This window comes from Cebidichthys violaceus, unplaced genomic scaffold, assembly GCF_023349555.1.
Source record: "Cebidichthys violaceus isolate CVI_PGR_0920_01 unplaced genomic scaffold, fCebVio1.0.p SCAF_47, whole genome shotgun sequence".
In the NCBI taxonomy this organism is placed as follows: Eukaryota; Metazoa; Chordata; class Actinopteri; order Perciformes; family Stichaeidae; genus Cebidichthys; species Cebidichthys violaceus.
In genome coordinates, this window is record NW_027176672.1 from 275,579 (window position 1) to 297,303 (window position 21,725).

At 40.9% G+C, this 21,725-nt stretch overlaps 2 protein-coding genes across 4 annotated transcripts; both read left to right on the forward strand.

Annotated features, from left to right (window-relative positions):
* Positions 1–1,955: 1,955 nt before the first annotated feature.
* LOC137887017 (14-3-3 protein beta/alpha-1-like) lies at positions 1,956–7,046 on the forward strand. The gene is made up of 6 exons (XM_068729776.1): positions 1,956–2,118; positions 3,214–3,515; positions 3,642–3,765; positions 4,291–4,454; positions 4,904–4,999; positions 5,090–7,046. Exons 2-6 carry the CDS (start codon positions 3,222–3,224, stop codon positions 5,144–5,146), a joined length of 735 nt encoding a protein of 244 aa, XP_068585877.1. The 5' UTR covers positions 1,956–2,118; positions 3,214–3,221; the 3' UTR covers positions 5,147–7,046.
* A 75-nt stretch (positions 7,047–7,121) lies between these two features.
* Positions 7,122–17,515, forward strand: pabpc1l (poly(A) binding protein, cytoplasmic 1-like). 3 transcript variants are annotated; one of them, XM_068729772.1, is made up of 17 exons: positions 7,122–7,418; positions 8,481–8,685; positions 9,522–9,715; positions 10,240–10,355; positions 10,595–10,681; positions 11,013–11,152; positions 12,218–12,312; positions 12,806–12,943; positions 13,174–13,269; positions 14,709–14,969; positions 15,439–15,526; positions 15,855–15,974; positions 16,047–16,183; positions 16,269–16,377; positions 16,466–16,596; positions 17,097–17,172; positions 17,309–17,515. In XM_068729772.1, the coding sequence occupies exons 2-16, from the start codon at positions 8,493–8,495 to the stop codon at positions 17,157–17,159; spliced, it is 1,968 nt and encodes a 655-aa protein (XP_068585873.1). In that variant the 5' UTR covers positions 7,122–7,418; positions 8,481–8,492; the 3' UTR covers positions 17,160–17,172; positions 17,309–17,515. The 3 variants fall into 3 exon arrangements, with proteins under 3 accessions (XP_068585873.1, XP_068585872.1, XP_068585874.1); XM_068729771.1 differs by having other exon boundaries at positions 17,357–17,515; XM_068729773.1 differs by lacking the exon at positions 10,595–10,681 and having other exon boundaries at positions 17,357–17,515.
* The last annotated feature ends 4,210 nt before the right edge of the window (positions 17,516–21,725 follow it).

Here is a 21,725-nt window from a genome sequence, read left to right on the forward strand (position 1 = left end):
AGCAAACTGCAGACTGACCTTTACCTTTGATCTTGCTGTGTATGATGGGAGCAAAAAGCAGCGTTCTCACACGTATGAAGCGTCTCAATGACTGATATGTTTCAGAATCAGAAACCGTTGATTGTCGAGGCACATTGCACATACAAGGAATGTGTCAGGGCGGGTGGTGCATAACACGGAACAATAACAGTCAACACAGTGCAAGAAAGAGAAACATATTCAAATGTACAATAGAATATGAAATAAAGTGCTCGAGTTGTTCCTCTGATGTTCATGAGCTCGTCTCTGGTATCGCAGCAGAAAACAGTGTTTACAACAAAAACAACACAAAACAATGAGCACCAAGTCACCAACCCACCAACACACCAAGTCACCAACACACCAAGTCACCAACACACCAACACACCAAGTCACCAACACACCAACACACCAAGTCACCAACACACCAAGTCACCAACTCACCAACACACCAACTCACCAACTCACCAACACACCAACTCACCAACACACCAACACACCAAGTCACCAACACACCAAGTCACCAACACACCAACTCACCAACACACCAACACACCAAGTCACCAACACACCAAGTCACCAACACACCAAGTCACCAACACACCAACACACCAAGTCACCAACACACCAAGTCACCAACACCCCAAGTCACCAACACACCAACTTACCAACACACCAACACACCAACTCACCAACACACCAACTCACCAACACACCAACTCACCAACTCACCAACTCACCAACACACCAACACACCAAGTCACCAACACACCAAGTCACCAACACACCAACTCACCAACACACCAACTCACCAACACACCAACACACCAAGTCACCAACACACCAAGTCACCAACACACCAACACACCAAGTCACCAACACACCAAGTCACCAACACCCCAAGTCACCAACACACCAACTTACCAACACACCAACACACCAACTCACCAACACACCAACTCACCAACACACCAACTCACCAACACACCAACTCACCAACACACCAACACGCCGGGGCAGCTGTCTGCCACCTCACAATTACAACCAATAAGACGCTTCCAATGTCCAAAATAGTTTATATAGTTATATAATGTGTGACGGTTCTCATGTTGAAGCAGACATAATAGAAATGAATAATGTCAATAATGTACGAGTTAGAAGCAGCTACATTAAGATACATAGATACTTTATTAATAGATACTTTATTAATATATAGATACTTTATTAATAGATACTTTATTAATAGATACTTTATTAATAGATACTTTATTAATAGATAGATAGATAGATAGATACTTTATTAGTCGATAGATACTTTATTAGTAGATAGATACTTTATTAATAGATAGTTACTTACTTTATTAATCCCGCAAGGGGACATTTTTTTGTTACAGCAGCAATTATGGTAAAGGCAAATAAAAATAAGAGTAAAAATATCAAATGAAAATATCAAATATCAAATGCTCAATATATACAATAAGAATAACAGTAAAAATATTAGATATAAAAATGCACAATATATAAAATGAAATAAAATAATATAAAATTAACTAACTAAACAGTAGTGTAACGATTTAACCAAACAATATCCATTATTCACTTTGAATACATTTTAATAAATAAATAAAATCCTATAAATGAACCGTTTACTGTGAAAAAATAGATTATGAGAATGTGACATAAGCACACCCAGTATGTGAGCTGTTGAGTATCTCTGTTATACATGTTGTATATATATATATATATATATATATATATATATATATATATATATATATATATATATATATATATATACGTATATATATATATACGTATATATACATGTATGTATATATATACATATATATATATATACACAGATGTGTGGTGAGGAACGAGGAAACAGAAGTGGTCAGAAGTGGTTGTGAAGCGGAAGTGGTAATTACTGCCCTGAACGACGACACGGAGGACGGAGGCTGAATTGACCAGAGAGAGAGAGAGAGAGAGAGAGAGAGAGAGAGAGAGAGAGAGAGAGAGAGAGAGAGAGAGAGAGAGCGAGAACGAGAGAGCGAGAGAGAGAGGAAGAGAAAAAAAGCAGGACTTAAAGTCGCCAATATTGTAAGTGTAATAACGTCGTACTTATACAAAGCGCATTAGCATACTATATATTTGCACGAGGAGCTCAATCTTAGAACAGCCGTGCCATCGTGTCCAGGTTGAAGCCGTCACGATAACGGACCGAGCTCGCGGAGGTTTGTTGAAAGGCAAGTGGGTTAGCGCGCGCTAGCTAGCTGCTAACGCTAGCGAGCTAGCAGCTAACGCTCGTGAGCTAACGGACGGACGGATTCCATGACACTTTTTGTTCTGACAGGCTCGCTCATCCTGGGCGGGCCGTGATATACAGCTGTTAGAAAATGAATTAAAACGCCAAAAGCAACGTTCAGACATCCCAGTAGAATATTTGTATATTCTGTTCATAGTATTTTAAAAATGGATTGCCAACACCCTAACCGTGTATTTAATTGATTTATTTTAACAAACGAAAGTCAGCCGTTGGTCACGCTGGCCTACTAACCGTTATCTAGCTACATTAGACGACGCTAGCTTAGCTAACTGTTAGCCACTCCACTAACAAATAACGACAGATTAGCAGCAATATAACGTTATCTAAGCCTGTTAGGTCGCTAATGTAAATGGGGAGCAAAACAAAATTGTGAATCAGATCGATCGCGTTTACCAAAGCTAACGTTGGTATCAGTTAGCGAAATGTACCATGCTAGGAACATAAGGGGAGGGCATTAAAAACCCAAGTGTCGTTTTAAAACATCGTTCCTCAAGCCAGGAACCCGTGTGTGTGTCTCACATTTGGTATCATCGTTAAGACGCCCAGACTGTTGATTCAGTCGTGATTAGGTTGATGACGGTGGTTAGAGACGATAAAGGATCTATCAATCTGACGGTAACGGCAGCTAGCATTAGCTAGTGATGGTTGTGTGGTTGACCCACTTGCCAATGGGCCCAGTTCGCACTGCTTATCCTCACTTTCTATTGGATGCAGTGTTTCCTGGTCTACCAGGCAAAATAAAATCAGTTCATGACACTCAATGTACAAACACAGAAATGTCCAGTGAATGGACAACGTGAGAGCTGTCTTGTCTTTTGATTTAACTGCACATAACCTGTACTATTTGTATTTCTTCTTCCCTCCCCCAGTTTAGAAAATGGATAAGAACGACCTGGTACAGAAGGCCAAGCTCGCTGAGCAGGCTGAGCGCTACGACGACATGGCTGCAGCCATGAAGTCGGTGACGGAGCAAGGTGCCGAGCTGTCAAATGAGGAGCGCAACCTCCTCTCCGTCGCCTACAAGAACGTGGTGGGAGCACGCCGCTCATCCTGGCGAGTCATCTCCAGCATCGAGCAGAAGACCGAGGGCAATGACAAAAAGCAGCAGATGGCACGTGAATACCGGGAGAAGATCGAAGCCGAGCTGCAGGAAATCTGCCATGATGTGCTCGTAAGGGATTTCTTGTTTTTGTGGCGAATACAAACAGTCCCAAATTCATACACTTGTAAAGATAGTTGCTTGTGTGTCATTTAGCCTGATCAACACACAACTGAGCTATTTAATTGTTGTTTTCAGGGGCTACTGGACAACTTTCTCATTAGCAATGCAACTGCTGCTGAGAGCAAGGTATTCTATCTGAAGATGAAAGGCGACTATTATAGATACCTGTCTGAGGTTGCATCTGGGGATACTAAGAAGGGTAAGTGAGGACATGGTCAATATTATGAATATGTGCTGTAACAATGTACTTAAAGCTGCATTAATGTAAATGATATAATAACAATGGGTCAAATAACTATTAAAGGGTCCCACAGAGCATTGCTGTGCAGTCCCTCTCAGCTCTACGTGGCCCAACGACGTCTGTTTGATTCCCTCTCACTACCACTCTTATCCACTTTGTTTCCAGCAGACAGCAGTTGACATACAGAGGGCAAGCTGTCAACGTTGGGCCACTCATAGCGAACACAGTGGAGCATTTAGCACCTAAAGAGACAGACATTTCTCAGGACATAGTAGTGACTGAAACAAAGATAAAGGAGGTTAGGCAGACACAAAGATTAGTCCAAATAAATGATGGTGTTTCTCCCTGTTTGACAGTACAGTATGCCACTGTTTGTTGCTTGTTTGGCTGCTCCCAGGTGGCCCAAAAAACACTAAAACACTGCTTTAAAATGTCTTTTAAATAGTCAAGGTACATTTTTTGTTCATATTTTTCTGCCTAAAGATACCGTGGACAATTCCCAGCAGGCGTACCAGCAAGCTTTTGACATCAGCAAGGGGGAGATGCAGCCAACACACCCAATCCGGCTTGGCCTGGCCCTCAACTTCTCAGTCTTCTACTATGAAATCCTCAACAACCCGGACCAGGCTTGCGCTCTGGCTAAGGGGGTATGAACTGAAGCCTAATGTCATAGTTTTGAGACCGTTAACTGTAATTTGAATTGAACACAAACATCATAAATGGCCAGAAATCGTGGGTACATTTTCATCACTGGTGCCCATCTATCTACCGAGCATCGGTGAGAAGAGGTGCCTGCGAAGAGCCCAAAAATGATTACAAGATGATACCCATCCAGCCACAGCCTGTTACCGGTTATTAAGTATCAGCTGCCGAACCACCAGAATGCAGAGCAGCTTTAGTTTGGTTTTCTTTTTGGCGCTACGAACTGCATGTCATTGTGCAACCCTGTGTTGTTCAATGACAATAAATTAACCTTGTACGGTTATTTTCTTTAGTGCTGACCAGCTCAAAGAAATGTTCTGTTTTGCATAGTTGGTGCAAGGATGCTGCTGGATTACTTAAGTTTAAATAACAATTTGCACTCTTTGTATTTCAGGCGTTTGATGACGCCATCGCTGAACTCGACACTTTGAACGAGGATTCTTACAAAGACAGCACCCTGATCATGCAACTACTAAGGGACAACCTGACCGTGAGTTTTTCTTTCCCCTGCCGATTGATCCCGGTGTTTAACTCAAAGTATACTCAATAAACTGTAACGTCTCCCTGTCTCTGTTCACAGCTGTGGACATCAGAAAACCAGGCAGATGAGGGAGAGACCGGAGACGGGGAAAACTAATGGAATTGCACTGTTAATCCACCTACACTCTTATCTTAAACACAGACAGCTTATATACATGCCCCCCACTCCATCAGCTCCTCCCACTTCTGTATGACAAGCAGCCTGAATTGCTCCTGACCAACTAGTTTACCCCTCTCAGTTCTCTGTGAGGTGACAGGGTGATTTTCAGTTAGTAGATTCAGTCACTTTGTGGAAACATGTTGTATTGATTAGTGAGTCCATGTTGCTGTTGTTTTTGTTGGCGTTTTGTGTGTGTGTGTGTGTGTGTGTGTGTGTGTGTGTGTGTGTGTGTGTTTGTATGTAGTGAGAGAGCAAGTGTGAACGGATATGACAGTGTGTGTGTGTGTGTGTGTGTGTGTGTGTGTGTGTGTGTGTGTGTGTGTGTGTGTGTGTGGTCTGGGGTGGGAGGGGGGGTTGTTGTGAATTCTAATCGTCCTTCCAAATCCCTTTGTCCCAGCTAGTTTGTTGTGCTTTTTATTTTATTTTTGTTACTTTCTTATTTGTGATTCCTCATGATATTTACAGGTTTTATTGTATGGTAATTATACTGGCAGTTGATTTCCACCAAACACTGTGATGGTAGGCGTACCATTTGCTTCACAACCCCAAAACAGTTATTTTTTTGTTTTTGTTTTTTTTGTTTGTGTTTGAATTTCCAGGCACACTACAATCCTGTATTAACAACCAACTGCGATTCTGCTGTGGGCTCATACAGAAGGGAGGCAGGCTGTATTGTGACACTGACATCTTGGTGTAATGCTCCTTGATCATGTTCACAAATTCACAGTTTCAAAGTTTTAAGGGACCCCTTAAATTGTCATGTTAGATTTGTTCAGACATTCCACATTATTAGGCTTTCGGAAAGGCAGTGCTCCGTTTTTATTTTATTTTATTGTTTTATTTTATTTTTTAACTTTAGTATGGATTGTCATTGTAGTTTTACTCACTGTTCAGGTGCTGCTTGATCTCAGTACAATGAAAATTGTATGTGCGTAAATGTGGTTCCATGTATTTTGCAAGATTGACTATCATCTGTATGTAAAACCTAAAGTAACCTTTTATTGATGTTAATTGAGAAAAAAAAATGTCTTACCACACTGTATCAACCCTGCTTGCAAAATATTCCTCTTAAAGCGGTTGTTTTCTCCAACAAAAAAAAACACAAAAAAAATCTGTGCCTGGCTTTCTCTGCAGCCTCTGGCAGCATCTGCTTGTTGTTTTTAGAAATGTCAAAGGGAAAGAGTCAGACCAGAACTCAGATAGATAAGTCCTGATGTCAGTTTCCACCCAGGTGCATCGCTGCTTCTTAAGGATAGCTGGCGAGAACGGTCGCCTCAAAAATCAGGTCTATTTTGAAGGGGGCAAATTTGGGAAAAAGTCCCAAGTCATCACTTTTTTGGAAAGAAGCTCAGTGTCACAATACCATTTATCACCACTACATTCCACATATTGTAGTTGAAAGACACCATTCCACACCATAGCTGACAGTCTGTTTACTCTGACGATGCTCCAATGAATTGAAATAATCTTCTGTTGAGGGAAAAAAAAAATCCATGTCAGTTTATTATTATGCTTGATGAAAATGCAGTTAGTGAATGTGGAACGAAGCCTGTCTGTATATCAGGTATCTACTTGCTTTGTTTTTACTGACAAGTCTTATGGCTAAAAAAAAATTTGCTTCTGTAACAGTCTATTATTACCCAGTGCACACACGTGGTTGTGAAGATTTTAGAATAGCTCTAAAAAAAAAGCAATGACGAAATGGAGATAAACAAATGGTTGGTGTAATTCTAGCTTTGTGTTTATGTATCTTAAAACCATTCTAGTTTCACTATACATGTAAGAAATAGGAAAGTGTCAAAGACCATTCAGTGAAATAAAGTTTCGTTTAAGATAACGGGCTAATTACGTCTTCTTTTTTTGTTCACAAGGAAGTTTAATATGATTTAGTAGTTAATAAAGACAGTTTTGAAGCTGAGATTTGGTGACTAAATTGTGGAAGGGCTGTGATTTTATTTTGGAAGAAAAAAATAAGAGTTTTAGCCCTCGATGTGTGGGAAGTACTTTTCATCGCGGAATGATCACGCCAGTCGACCTCTCTGGCCCTCTCACAGCTTAATTGAAACGACTACGCGCGGAGGGAGCGCTGCAGGTGTTCCACGGTCGTAATTAAACGAAAACGACGTCACGTCGTCCATGTGGAAACGAGCCGCTACACTGAGACTAGTATCAACAGTTATCCGGACAGCGTTAGCTATTTAAGAAAGCCGTAAGTAACCTTCATCTTAAACCAGTTTTAATCGGCTTCTCTGTAGACTGAGAGTTGCTTCAACTGCCGCAGATGTCGGCCAACTTTCAATGTGAAGCGGTCGAAGAAAAGGTGTGCCGTTAAAGTTGAGCTCGTTTTAACTTTAGCTAGCTTAAGTGTGTTTTTGCTAGCAAGTCAGTTAACGTTAATCTTTTACGACCCTTTTTAATTTGGTCACTTTTCTGTAGTCATATCCGGATTAGTTTATTTAACTTCTGACAGAATTAGTTGATAAAACTTCGGTAAATGTTTAATTTGTGTCAGACGGTTTTTTTTGTTTTTTTTAAGATCGCGGGACCTTTTCACCTCTCCAACGTTTAGCCACGCCTCTTCTCGAGCATTTAGCCACACCCCTTCTCTCCACGTGATTATTAGCATACTTCACTTTTGTATTTACTTTAGTAACCACACATGGTTTATGTGTTCACATAGTTGGCTAAATAAATATTTATATTATATATTATAATATTATATATTTATATATTATATTTAAACTCTACAGACCTAATAAACAAGTTGTGGTGCAAATCATCGTGATTCGGATCATATCACGGTTTTACCAAAGATAACAATAACAAGTGCCGATTGTTGACCCATATGAGCCAGTACAGATATGTGTTGTTGTTGTTGTTGTTGTTTTTGTTTTGATGTTGCAGTTAGTATACAAGCCTCTAGACAATTACATTTTTCAGCACCATCCACAAAAATGTTTTGTTTTGTCGGTGTAAACTGTCAAAAAAATGCAAAACCTGCAAAAACCAAACCCTTTGTTTGCTGGTTCTGAATGTAAAGGAGGTCGCAGTGGAGGGCGATCAGTTTGACTGTTACCGCCATTTTAGACTAACTGAGTCTGTGAAGGTAGAAGTTGTTGCTCAGCTGTTTGTGAAGGTTTGCATGGGATGTAACTTTGTGTACCTAATAAAGTGGCTACTCAGAGGATGTAGTCTTTGTGTGTCAGCTTGTTTATTGTTTTAACAAGTCATGCAGTGTAAGACTCATAACATTCTTTCTTTCTTGAACTAGCTGTCAGCCAAGATGAACAGCAGTGCACCGTCGTACCCCCTCGCCTCTCTGTATGTAGGCGACCTGCACCCCGACGTCACGGAGGCCATGCTCTACCAGAAGTTCTCTCCTGCCGGACCAATCATGTCCATCCGTGTGTGCCGTGACATCATCACCCGCAGATCTCTGGGATACGCCTACATTAACTTCCAGCAGCCGGCGGATGGTAACGTAGCCGTTTTTGTTAAAATGTAAAGATGCAATAAATGAAATGGACGTTCTTAAATGTTTCTCAAAGGAATGCTCTGGACTGTGTCACCCTCTGTGGATCCACTGCAGTGGTCTAGAGATAGGCATGGGCCTAAAAGCAGGATTAAGAGATGAATCAAGTGTAGAAAAGGGTTGATGTTGTCATGGTTGTGTAGGGATGAGACTCCAAATGGATCAGCTGATAACAATATCAGAATAAGTGTTGTTCAATAGAACGTGTTTGATGTTTATGTTAAACTAGTATTCAGCTGATATCTTCAAAAAATGAATTGCCACTTCTTATCACGCAAACACTAGAACCCTATCCTCAAGTGATGTCGCTCAACCAATCGGATTATTCTGTTTTGATAAAAGGAAGTTGAATGTGACTGAGGGTGTTTCTCAAAGTCAAGGAATGGATCCTTCAGCGATGCTACGACATTGATTCGCACCGAAGGACCGTTCCAATCCTACCGAGGACAGAGTCCTTCGTTTAGGAGACTTTGAAGGATACGTGTGTATCCTACGCGCTCCTGAAACACCCTCAATCCTCTGTGCACCGTGCGTTTCCTCTCCCCTCAATTGGAAATAGAAAACATGTTGGTAAACGTTTGTTGAGTTTTAATGGAGTGTGTTTTACAGCTGGTGAGTTAAAATTACCGGAGTTCATTCCGGCATCTTTGAGGAGAGCATTTGTACATTTATGACTTAAAATAATTGAACTTTGTGATTGTTGTAGTATTCTTCTTCTTCTTCTTCTCATCATCATCATCATCATCATCATCATCATCATCATCATCATCATCTTCTTAGCGGAGTGCGCCCTGGATACGATGAACTACGACGTTATCAAGGGTCGGCCGATCCGTATCATGTGGTCTCAGCGTGACCCGGGACTCAGGAAGTCTGGCGTGGGAAACATCTTCATCAAGAACATGGACGAGTCGATAGACAACAAGGCGCTGTATGACACCTTCTCAGCCTTTGGCAATATTCTGTCCTGCAAGGTGAGTGTCCTCGTCATCCTCTTGATTCCTGACTGCGTGGTTGATGCTCTCATCTCCTACATGATGTGTTGAGATTACTACTCATTACTGTGTGTGAGTAGTAATCTCCTACATGATCTTTTTTATTTTTTAAAACAGGCCAACATCATTAACTAACATGTTCTAGTTATTATTCTGCCTTGAGAACCGGTTCCACAATGTGTCAGGACTTGATCAAGAATCGGTTTAACGAGCGCAAGTGATCATGGTTTTGGTGTCAATCAGATTTTGTCAGTTCTCGTCTCAGGTGCGTTGGTACAGGCGTGTTTTTAAGGTTGGGGGGGGGGTAACGTCACAAACGAATGTGCAAATTGATTCAACTGATAACCGGATGAAGCTGAAGTCTCGGTAGGCGGCCGGCATCTCTGAGCGGGATGGAGCACGGACTGCTGATGCACACTCATTTAACTTAGAATACGAGGGCTTTTCTTCTTGCTGCAGAAGCTCCGTAACGGTCGTGTCTTTAAAGCTCTTTGTCTGCGCAGGTCGTTTGTGACGAGAAAGGCTCCAAAGGTTATGGATTTGTTCACTTTGAGACCCACGAGGCTGCAAACCGGGCCATCGACACCATGAACGGGATGCTGCTGAACGACAGGAAAGTGTGAGTGAACTCAAAACAATCTCAACAGATTGGTAAGAACAGTACGCTGAGGCAAAGAGTAGTGCAGAATATATATATATATATATATACACACACACACACACACACACACACACACACACACACACACACACACACACACACACACACACACACAGACAGTGTGTGCGTATATATGCACGTTGAGTATATGAGCTGTACATTAACGCTGGATGACTTCTCCATGTTTTCTTGCTCAGTGTAAAGACAGGTAAACATTTGGAATCTGGCATTGTCAACCCAAAGGCCCATTTTCTGGGGGAAACATGTCAGTTGTCCCTGCTTAGGTCAGTGAATGAGGAGGATCTGTGTGTAGGTCTGTTGTCTGTGTGTGTCGTGACTTTAGGACTAAGATCATCAGAACGTCAGTCCGTACAGAGAAGGTTTCCCTTCATGATGGGAGGAGAAACATTCATATCTGTTCTTAATGTTGTCTGCTGAGAAGTAATCTTTGTTGTCTCACTGATATCGTTGATGTTGTGTTCTTGATGTTTGTCCTCGTTAACGGTCTCCTGGTGTTTCTGATGCTGTGCGCTGAAGCCAAACACTAACTTTTATGAACTGATCTTCTTCCTGTTGTCTTCGTCGTTCCCTCGGCGGGTTTGGTTCTGTCTGCAGCTTTGTTGGTCACTTTAAGTCCCGTAAGGAGAGAGAGATGGAGTTTGGCACCAAAGCCATGAAGTTCACCAACGTCTACATCAAAAACTTTGGTGAAGACTACACTGACGAGAAACTCAAGGACATCTTTACGGCATTTGGTAAGAAAGCACAATGTAGTTAGTCTTTGTGTTGCTCTCCTTCTCAGTTAGAGGAACTTCTCTGTGATGGATTGAAAGCCACAGCAGTGATCCCCACAGGATCCTGGGAGTCTGTGGTGGGTGGACCATGGACCTGTAAATGTTGTACCTTTTTATAGGTTGAATGCATCAATCTGGTGAACTTTGACAGCAACATTTAGAGGCCGGGTCTGTGAAGGCCGGGTCTGTGACGGCCGGGTCTGAGAAGGCCGGGTCTGTGACGGCCGGGTCTGAGAAGGCCGGGTCTGTGACGGCCGGGTCTGTGAAGGCCGGGTCTGTGAAGGCCGGGTCTGTGACGGCCGGGTCTGAGAAGGCCGGGTCTGTGAAGGCCGGGTCTGTGACGGCCGGGTCTGTGAAGGCCGGGTCTGTGACGGCCGGGTCTGTGACGGCCGGGTCTGTGACGGCCGGGTCTGAGAAGGCCGGGTCTGTGAAGGCCGGGTCTGTGACGGCCGGGTCTGAGAAGGCCGGGTCTGAGAAGGCCGGGTCTGTGACGGCCGGGTCTGTGACGACCGGGTCTGTGAAGGCCGGGTCTGTGAAGGCCGGGTCTGTGAAGGCCGGGTCTGTGACGGCCGGGTCTGTGACGGCCGGGTCTGTGACGGCCGGGTCTGAGAAGGCCGGGTCTAGATTTTGGTGCTCTTGCAAATAATTGTGTGCTTTAGCAGTGGTAGAATGTCACTAAGCACATTTAGGCTACTCCTACTTTACTTGAGTATTTCCATTTTATGTCATTTCGTACTTCTACTCCACTACATCTCTGAGATATTGTACTTTTAACTGGAACACATTTATTTACTAGCTACTCTGCAGATTCACTGTTAAGGTTGGATATTTCTTTAAGTCTATCGTACTCTTGCTAGTTTCCCAGCCGGCCCACCTGAGGAGGTGTGAATATGTTTGGTTCACTGTGACACGGGGGGGCTGCCACAGTCGGGGTAGTTAATGGAACCCAGTCGTATAAAGCTGTTTTACAAACACATGTTAACACTTTGAGCATCAGTAGAGACTGTTTTGTGCTCAAACCGTCAGGGAGGACTCTCAGTGTGCGGGTGATGAAGGACGAGAGGGGGCGCTCACGAGGATTTGGCTTCGTAAACTACGCTAACCACGAGGACGCTCAGAAGGTAGTGTGCACACACTCATTACACTGACCTTAAGGCAGCATCGATCAAAGGTTTACCGACAACTCAGACCTGATGAAATATATGAAATATAATATGTTCTATAACTAATGCATGTTAGTCTACACGCTGACATCACTACTTCATGCTCCATGTGTGGGTGACCAGGTTGAGTGGAGAGCAGGGCCGCCTTTCAATCAGAGGGTTGGTGGTTCGATCCCCGGCTCCTGCTCCACTAGTCTCATGTCATGGTGTCCTTGAGCAAGACACTTAACCCCAAAAGTTGCTCCCGTAGCTGCGTCTACGGTGTATAGATAGATACTGAATTGTAAGTCGCTTTGGATAAAAGCGTCTACTAAATGTAATTTAGTAATGTGTAAATACTAATGTCCTATGAGTATGAAGAATTCATGTACTGAACTACTCACTTCTATTGGTGTCAGTGTCGTTCACTACTGTAGATGATGAAGGTGTGGATGCTCCTCTTGTTCTCCAGGCGGTCGATGAAATGAACGGGAAGGACCTGAGTGGGAAGATCCTCTACGTCGGTCGGGCTCAGAAGCGTCTGGAGCGTCAGGGAGAACTGAAGCGCAGGTTTGACCAGATCAAGCAGGACCGCATCCAGCGCTATCAGGTGAGCGTCTGGAGACGTCCGATATGGTTATTATGGATTCATTCATGTTTTATGTAGAAGTTAAACCATCAAAGGTAGTTCAGCTGAGAGCCGGTGCTGTTTCAAATCATTGTTTTGCTTAGTGAGTGATTCACAAAGTCGGATGTGGCCTTTTCAAAATGTCGTGAGAAGTTAAACTGCTTATAAAGAGGACAGACGAAGACGTTGCATTTCTCCCTGTCTGGTTCCAGGGGGTGAACCTGTACGTGAAGAACCTGGACGACGGCATCGACGACGAGAGACTCCGGAAGGAGTTTGCTCCTTATGGAACCATCACCAGCGCCAAGGTAACGAGAGAACACGGAGAGTACTCGCACAGAACAGTCTCAGGTCTGCCGCTCCGTGTCGAGTACATTAAAGGTTTGTTAGTCTAGTCTCAGGTCTGCCGCTCCGTGTCGAGTACATTAAAGGTTTGTTAGTCTAGTCTCAGGTCTGCCGCTCCGTGTCGAGTACACTAAAGGTTTGTTAGTCTAGCCTCAGGTCTGCCGCTCCGTGTCGAGTACACTAAAGGTTTGTTAGTCTAGTCTCAGGTCTGCCGCTCCGTGTCGAGTACATTAAAGGTTTGTTAGTCTAGTCTCAGGTCTGCCGCTTCGTGTCGAGTACATTAAAGGTTTGTTAGTCTAGTCTCAGGTCTGCCGCTCCGTGTCGAGTACATTAAAGGTTTGTTAGTCTAGTCTCAGGTCTGCCGCTCCGTGTCGAGTACATTAAAGGTTTGTTAGTCTAGTCTCAGGTCTGCCGCTCCGTGTCGAGTACATTAAAGGTTTGTTAGTCTAGTCTCAGGTCTGCCGCTTCGTGTCGAGTACATTAAAGGTTTGTTAGTCTAGTCTCAGGTCTGCCGCTCCGTGTCGAGTACATTAAAGGTTTGTTAGTCTAGTCTCAGGTCTGCCGCTCCGTGTCGAGTACATTAAAGGTTTGTTAGTCTAGTCTCAGGTCTGCCGCTCCGTGTCGAGTACATTAAAGGTTTGTTAGTCTAGTCTCAGGTCTGCCGCTCCGTGTCGAGTACATTAAAGGTTTGTTAGTCTAGTCTCAGGTCTGCCGCTCCGTGTCGAGTACATTAAAGGTTTGTTAGTCTAGTCTCAGGTCTGCCGCTCCGTGTCGAGTACATTAAAGGTTTGTTAGTCTAGTCTCAGGTCTGCCGCTCCGTGTCGAGTACATTAAAGGTTTGTTAGTCTAGTCTCAGGTCTGCCGCTCCGTGTCGAGTACATTAAAGGTTTGTTAGTCTAGTCTCAGGTCTGCCGCTCCGTGTCGAGTACATTAAAGGTTTGTTAGTCTAGTCTCAGGTCTGCCGCTCCGTGTCGAGTACATTAAAGGTTTGTTAGTCTAGTCTCAGGTCTGCCGCTCCGTGTCGAGTACATTAAAGGTTTGTTAGTCTAGTCTCAGGTCTGCCGCTCCGTGTCGAGTACATTAAAGGTTTGTTAGTCTAGTCTCAGGTCTGCCGCTCCGTGTCGAGTACATTAAAGGTTTGTTAGTCTAGTCTCAGGTCTGCCGCTCCGTGTCGAGTACATTAAAGGTTTGTTAGTCTAGTCTCAGGTCTGCCGCTCCGTGTCGAGTACATTAAAGGTTTGTTAGTCTAGTCTCAGGTCTGCCGCTCCGTGTCGAGTACATTAAAGGTTTGTTAGTCTAGTCTCAGGTCTGCCGCTCCGTGTCGAGTACATTAAAGGTTTGTTAGTCTAGTCTCAGGTCTGCCGCTCCGTGTCGAGTACACTAAAGGTTTCCTCGTTGGCAGGTGATGACGGACGGCTCTCAAAGTAAAGGCTTCGGCTTCGTCTGCTTCTCGTCGCCCGAGGAAGCGACGAAAGCCGTGACCGAGATGAACGGGAGGATCGTCGCCACCAAGCCTCTGTACGTGGCTCTGGCTCAGCGGAGGGAGGAGCGTAAAGCCATCCTGACCAACAAGTACATGCAGAGACTCGCCACCCTGAGGACCATGACGAGTCCCATCATCGACTCATACCAGCAGGCCGGGTACTACATGACGGTTCCTCAGGTACGAGGGTTGACCGGCGATAAAGAGGCAATCTCATGTTCATTATGTTAAAATCAGGTGTTTGATTGATTGTCAGTAATGATTTATGCATCCAGAATGAGTGTCTAGTCGGATGAGTTCACTTTAAAGAGTTTAAATCAAACCAACCAGTGTGGCAGCAAAACACAACTCTAAGATGAAGTCCCTTTAATGGATGACCAACCTCTGGATTACTAGTTAAACTAGCATTTTACAAAGATTTAGAATATGTCCCTTTAAAGTTTTGTCAGATATTACTAAATGCAATTGGAGCGGTGTTTCCCTGTCTCGTGTGTTGGTGTTAGCATGTTTCTATCAGAGTAGAGTAAGAATAGAGCGTAGAGAAACAGATCCATAAACTTCACTGACCTGCTGCTGTCTGTTAAATAACAGAAGCTAAATGACTTGTGATCCAGAGGTGGACCTGTAATGTAACACGATGTGTCCTCAGCCTCCAGCTCGATCCTTCTACAACCACAACGCCGTCAGCAGCATGAGGCCAGTCCCTCGCTGGACGGGACAACCTCCCAGACTGCAGGGTGAGTCCTCGTTCATGTGATCACATGAACATATGTTCATGTGATCACATGATCATATGGATATGTGATCACATGAACATATGGATATGTGATCACATGAACATATGGATATGTGATCACATGATCATATGGATATGTGATCACATGATCATATGGATATGTGATCACATGAACATATGGATATGTGAACATATGGATATGTGATCACATGAACATATGGATATGTGATCACATGAATATATGGATGTGATCACATGAACATATGAACATATGGATGTGTGTAAATGTGTGTAATTGTGTGTAAATGTCGCACGTCCTTGGTTTTTAGGCCCCTACTCGACCCAGTTTGTTGGTACCGCTGTTCCCCGACGTGGACCGACCCCCATCGCTACGGTCCGACAGGCCTCCACCCAGGCTCCACGCACCATGGGCTCCTCTCAGAAGACGAGTAAGTGCGACACCGCGGGGAGCTCGGGCCGTGAGGACGGCGACTTGTGACGCGTGTGATGTCTTCATTTAGATAACATCGCCACGCAGACGGTGGGAGGCCGTACCGACGCGCCTGGTATGACCAGGAGCGGCCAGTACAAGTACTCGTCTGCTGTGAGGAACGTCCAGCAGGTCGTTACTGTACCTGCGCCCGTGACAAGAATACAGGTACTGTAGTCTACTGGACCGGGACCAGGACTGAAATCAAGATCAGCGCTGTGTAGCCTTCAGTTGTTCCTGTTCCGCTCCGCAGGTTTTTCCTGCTCCTGTGATGGAGCCACCGGTGCACATTCAAGGCCACGAGCCCCTCACCACCTCCATGTTGGCTGCAGCTCCGCTCATGGATCAGAAGCAGCTTCTCGGTGGGCCACCGTTCAACTCCGCTCCTTCTGTTTAACGTCCATTGAAGGAACTCGGTTGTTAATCCTGTCTCCCTGCTCTGACGCGTAGGGGAGCGACTGTACCCGGTGATTCATTCCCTTCACCCAAACTTAGCTGGAAAAATCACCGGCATGCTGCTGGAGATCGACAACTCTGAGCTGCTGCACATGCTGGAGACCCCCGAGTCCCTGCACTCTAAGGTACTCTGAGGTTCTCGCTATGACACAGTTGCTGTTACCGAATAGTGCAGATTACAGCTGTTAAAACTGCTGTTTGTATCTGACTCCATGTTCATTGTGAGTTCATTAAGTCCTTTTAAAAACGATGTGTCAGTAAACCCACAGTGATGAGCAGCTGAATCATTACTGTACGAGACCCCGACGTTCACAGCGGTCAGCTGGCAGAGCGACGCTCGGAGCTGCTGCACTGAAAAGGCTCAAGAAAAGACGCTGGTGTTTAGAAATAGGCCCTACGGGTCGTTTTCACTCTTTGTCATTCTTCTGATTCAACAAGCGAGATATCGAGGTGTTCATTAGTGAGCTTTAGTGGTGCTGGTAGGCAGACTTTGTCACCTTTAGACAGTTGATGGTCTGTCGCTATGCTAAGCTAAGCCTCCTGGCTGTAACTTCACACCCGTCATCCAGAGGAGAGAGCGGTGTCTCTGGATTATTACATCGTCTTTCTCTCGTCCTCCGCTCAGGTGGACGAGGCGATCGCCGTCCTGCAGGCTCACCAGGCGAAGGAATGCTCTCCTAAGAAGTGAAGAGTCCTTTCAGGTCAGCCTCGCCTTCTCTTCCTCTTCATTATTCACACTTACTGCTCATTATGACTTCATTAAGCTGGTGTTTAAGTGAGCAGACCTCGACATCAAGTCACAATGTTTAATGGAGTTATTGCTCTTCTGTTTCACAGACATTAAATGTTGTCACAGAAGACTTTAATCGTGTCATTTTTTTCTAGACGTCAACGACTTTCTGGAGGAGGAAAAAATTAAAAAAAGAGTAAAATTTTGAAAAAAAGAGAAAAAAAAGTAAATTGAGAGATTTGTAAAGTTAGAGAACTGTTTTGTTGTTTCAAAACCTTTTGTTGGAAGATAAAGTTCACAGTATATGCATTAAACCCGTCTCCTGTCATTTGTTTTAAACATTTAAAATGTGTAATAATGATGTAATGGTCTCATTACTGCCCCTTGAGGCCGCAGGGCAGAAGTCCAGAAGTTTTTTTGGACATGTTATACTATGACTTTTTTTGGACATGCGATACTATGACTTTTTTTCGACATGTTATACTATGACTTTTTTTCGACATGTTATACTATGACTTTTTTTCGACATCTTATACGATGACTTTTTTTCAACATGTTATACTATGACTTTTTTATGACATGTTATACTATGACTTTTTTTCAACATGCTATACTGACTTTTTTTTCGACATGTTATACTATGACTTTTTTTCGACATGTTATACTATGACTTTTTTTCAACATGCTATACTATGACTTTTATGACATGCTATACTATGACTTTTTTATGACATGCTATACTATGACTTTTTTCGACATGTTATACTATGACTTTTTTATGACATGCTATACTATGACTTTTTTATGACATGTTATACTGACTTTTTTTCGACATGTTATACTATGACTTTTTTTCGACATGTTATACTGTGACTTTTTCAACGTGCTATACTATGACTTTTTCGACATGTTATACTATGACTTTTTTTCAACATGCTATACTATGACTTTTTTATGACATGCTATACTATGACTTTTTTATGACATGTTATACTATGACTTTTTTATGACATGCTATACTATGACTTTTTTATGACATGTTATACTGACTTTTTTTAGACATGTTATACTATGACTTTTTTTCGACATGTTATACTATGACTTTTTTATGACATGTCATACTATGCCTTTTTTGACATGCTATACTATGACTTTTTTATGACATGCTATACTATGACTTTTTTATGACATGCTATACTATGACTTTTTTATGACATGCTATACTATGACTTTTTTATGACAAGCTATACTATGCCTTTTTTGACATGCTATACTATGACTTTTTCAACATGCTATACTATGACTTTTTTTCGACATGTTATACTATGACTTTTTTTCAACATGCTATACTATGACTTTTTTTCGACATGTTATACTATGACTTTTTCGACATGTTATACTATGACTTTTTTTCGACATGTTATACTATGACTTTTTTTCGACATGTTATACTATGACTTTTTTATGACATGCTATACTATGACTTTTATGACATGCTATACTATGACTTTTTTCAACATGCTATACTATGACTTTTTTATGACATGTTATACTATGACTTTTTTTCGACATGTTATACTATGACTTTTTTTCAACATGCTATACTACGACTTTTTATGACATGTTATACTATGACTTTTTTTCGACATGCTATACTATAACTTTTTTATGACATGTTATACTATGACTTTTTTTCGACATACTATACTATGACTTCTTTTCGACATGTTATACTATGACTTTTTTTCGACATGCTATACTATGACTTTTTTATGACATACTATACTATGACTTTTTTATGACATACTATACTATGACTTTTTTTCGACATGCTATACTATGACTTTTTTATGACATACTATACTATGACTTTTTTCAACATGCTATACTATGACTTTTTTATGACATGTATATACTATGACTTTTTTTCGACATGTTATGCTATGACTTTTTCGACATGCTATACTATGACTTTTTTATGACGTTATACTATGACTTTTTTATGACATACTATACTATGACTTTTTTTCAACATGCTATATGACTTTTTTTTCGACATGTTATACTATGACTTTTTTATGACATGCTATACTATGATTTTATGACATGTTATACTATGACTGTTTTTCAACATGCTATCCTATGACCTTTTTTCGACATGTTATACTATGACTTTTTTATGACATGTTATACTGACTTTTTTATGACATGTTATACTATGACTTTTTTGACATGCTATACTATGACTTTTATGACATGCTATACTATGACTTTTTTATGACATGCTATACTATGACTTTTTTCGACATGTTATACTATGACTTTTTTATGACATGCTATACTATGACTTTTTTATGACATGTTATACTGACTTTTTTTCGACATGTTATACTATGACTTTTTTTCGACATGTTATACTGTGACTTTTTCAACGTGCTTACTATGACTTTTTCGACATGTTATACTAATGACTTTTTTTCAACATGCTATACTATGACTTTTTTATGACATGCTATACTATGACTTTTTTATGACATGTTATACTATGACTTTTTTATGACATGCTATACTATGACTTTTTTATGACATGTTATACTGACTTTTTTTAGACATGTTATACTATGACTTTTTTTTCGACATGTTATACAATGACTTTTTATGACATGTCATACTATGCCTTTTTTGACATGCTATACTATGACTTTTTTATGACATGCTATACTATGACTTTTTTATGACATGCTATACTATGACTTTTTTATGACATGCTATTACTATGACTTTTTTATGACAAGCTATACTATGCCTTTTTTGACATGCTATACTATGACTTTTTTATGACATACTATACTATGACTTTTTTTCAACATGCTATATGACTTTTTTTCGACATGTTATACTATGACTTTTTTATGACATGCTATACTATGATTTTATGACATGTTATACTATGACTGTTTTTCATCATGCTATCCTATGACTTTTTTCGACATGTTATACTATGACTTTTTTATGACATGTTATACTGACTTTTTTATGACATGTTATACTATGACTTTTTTGACATGCTATACTATGACTTTTTTTCAACATGCTATACTATGACTTTTTTATGACATGCTATACTATGACTTTTTTCGACATGTTATCTATGACTTTTTTATGACTGCTATACTACAACTTTTTTATGACGTTATACTCTGACTTTTTTATGACATGCTATACTATGACTTTTTTTCGACATGCTATACTATGACTTTTTTTTCGACATGTTATACTATGACTTTTTTATGACGTAATACTGACTTTTTTCGACATGCTATACTATGACTTTTTTTCGACATGTTATACTATGACTTTTTTAAGACATGTTATACTATGCCTTTTTTGACATGCTATACTATGACTTTTTTTCAACATGCTATACTATGACTTTTTTATGACCATGCTATACTATGACTTTTTTATGACATGTTATACTATGACTTTTTTATGACGTTATACTATGACTTTTTTCGACATGCTATACTATGACTTTTTTTCGACATGTTATACTATGACTTTTATGACATTATACTATGACTCTTTTTCACATGCTAACTATGACTTTTTTTCAACATGTTACACTATGACTTTTTCATGACATGCCTATACTATGACTTTTTTATGACATGTTATACTATGACTTTTTTTCGACATGTTACACTATGACTTTTTTATGACATGCTATACTATGACTTTTTTATGACATGTTATACTGACTTTTTTTCAACATGTTATACTATGACTTTTTTTCGACAGTGTTATACTATGACTTTTTATGACATGTTATACTATGCCTTTTTTGACATGCTATACTATGACTTTTATGACATGTTATACTATGACTTTTTTCAACATGCTAGTCTGACTTTTCGACATGTATACTATGACTTTTTTTCGACATGTTATACTATGACTTTTTTATGACGTTATACTATGACTTTTTTTTGACATGCTATACTACGACTTTTTTATGACATGTTATACTGACTTTTTTATGACATGTTATACTATGACTTTTTTGACATGCTATACTATGACTTTTTTCAACATGCTTTACTATGACTTTTTTTTCGACATGTTATACTATGACTTTTTTATGACATGTTATACTATGACTATGTATCTTCTATTTTATATATATATATATATACGTATACATATGTGTGTATATATGAGGCTCTCTGAAGCTCTCAGGTAGGATCTGTGTTCTCGTCACCAGCTGTTTAATGTGAATAATTTAAATTCAGGGCTTATTTAGCTTCGTTATGAACTGGACATGATCATAAAAAATAACTTAATATGCAAAAAAATAAATTGTGATTGTATGGTATGCCATAGAAATGTTATTAAAAAAGTGTAATAGTATAATATGCGAAGGTGGAAAAAAATTTTTTAACCTCCCTGTGAAAAATGAGAAAACTCTTAAATAAAAAACATATTTAATGAACAGACAGTTTGTAATAATTTAGCTGAATGGAT

Bases quoted from the DNA above. Each gene is read 5' to 3' on its own strand.
- LOC137887017 (XM_068729776.1), top strand. From the start codon at position 3,222: ATGGATAAGAACGACCTGGTACAGAAGGCCAAGCTCGCTGAGCAGGCT. The intron at 3,766-4,290 runs GTAAGTGAGGAC...TTCTGCCTAAAG, and splicing joins ATCTGGGGATACTAAGAAGG to ATACCGTGGACAATTCCCAG. The intron at 5,000-5,089 runs GTGAGTTTTTCT...CTCTGTTCACAG, and splicing joins TACTAAGGGACAACCTGACC to CTGTGGACATCAGAAAACCA.
- pabpc1l (XM_068729772.1), top strand. From the start codon at position 8,493: ATGAACAGCAGTGCACCGTCGTACCCCCTCGCCTCTCTGTATGTAGGC. The intron at 11,153-12,217 runs GTAAGAAAGCAC...TCAAACCGTCAG, and splicing joins GGACATCTTTACGGCATTTG to GGAGGACTCTCAGTGTGCGG. The intron at 14,970-15,438 runs GTACGAGGGTTG...ATGTGTCCTCAG, and splicing joins ACTACATGACGGTTCCTCAG to CCTCCAGCTCGATCCTTCTA.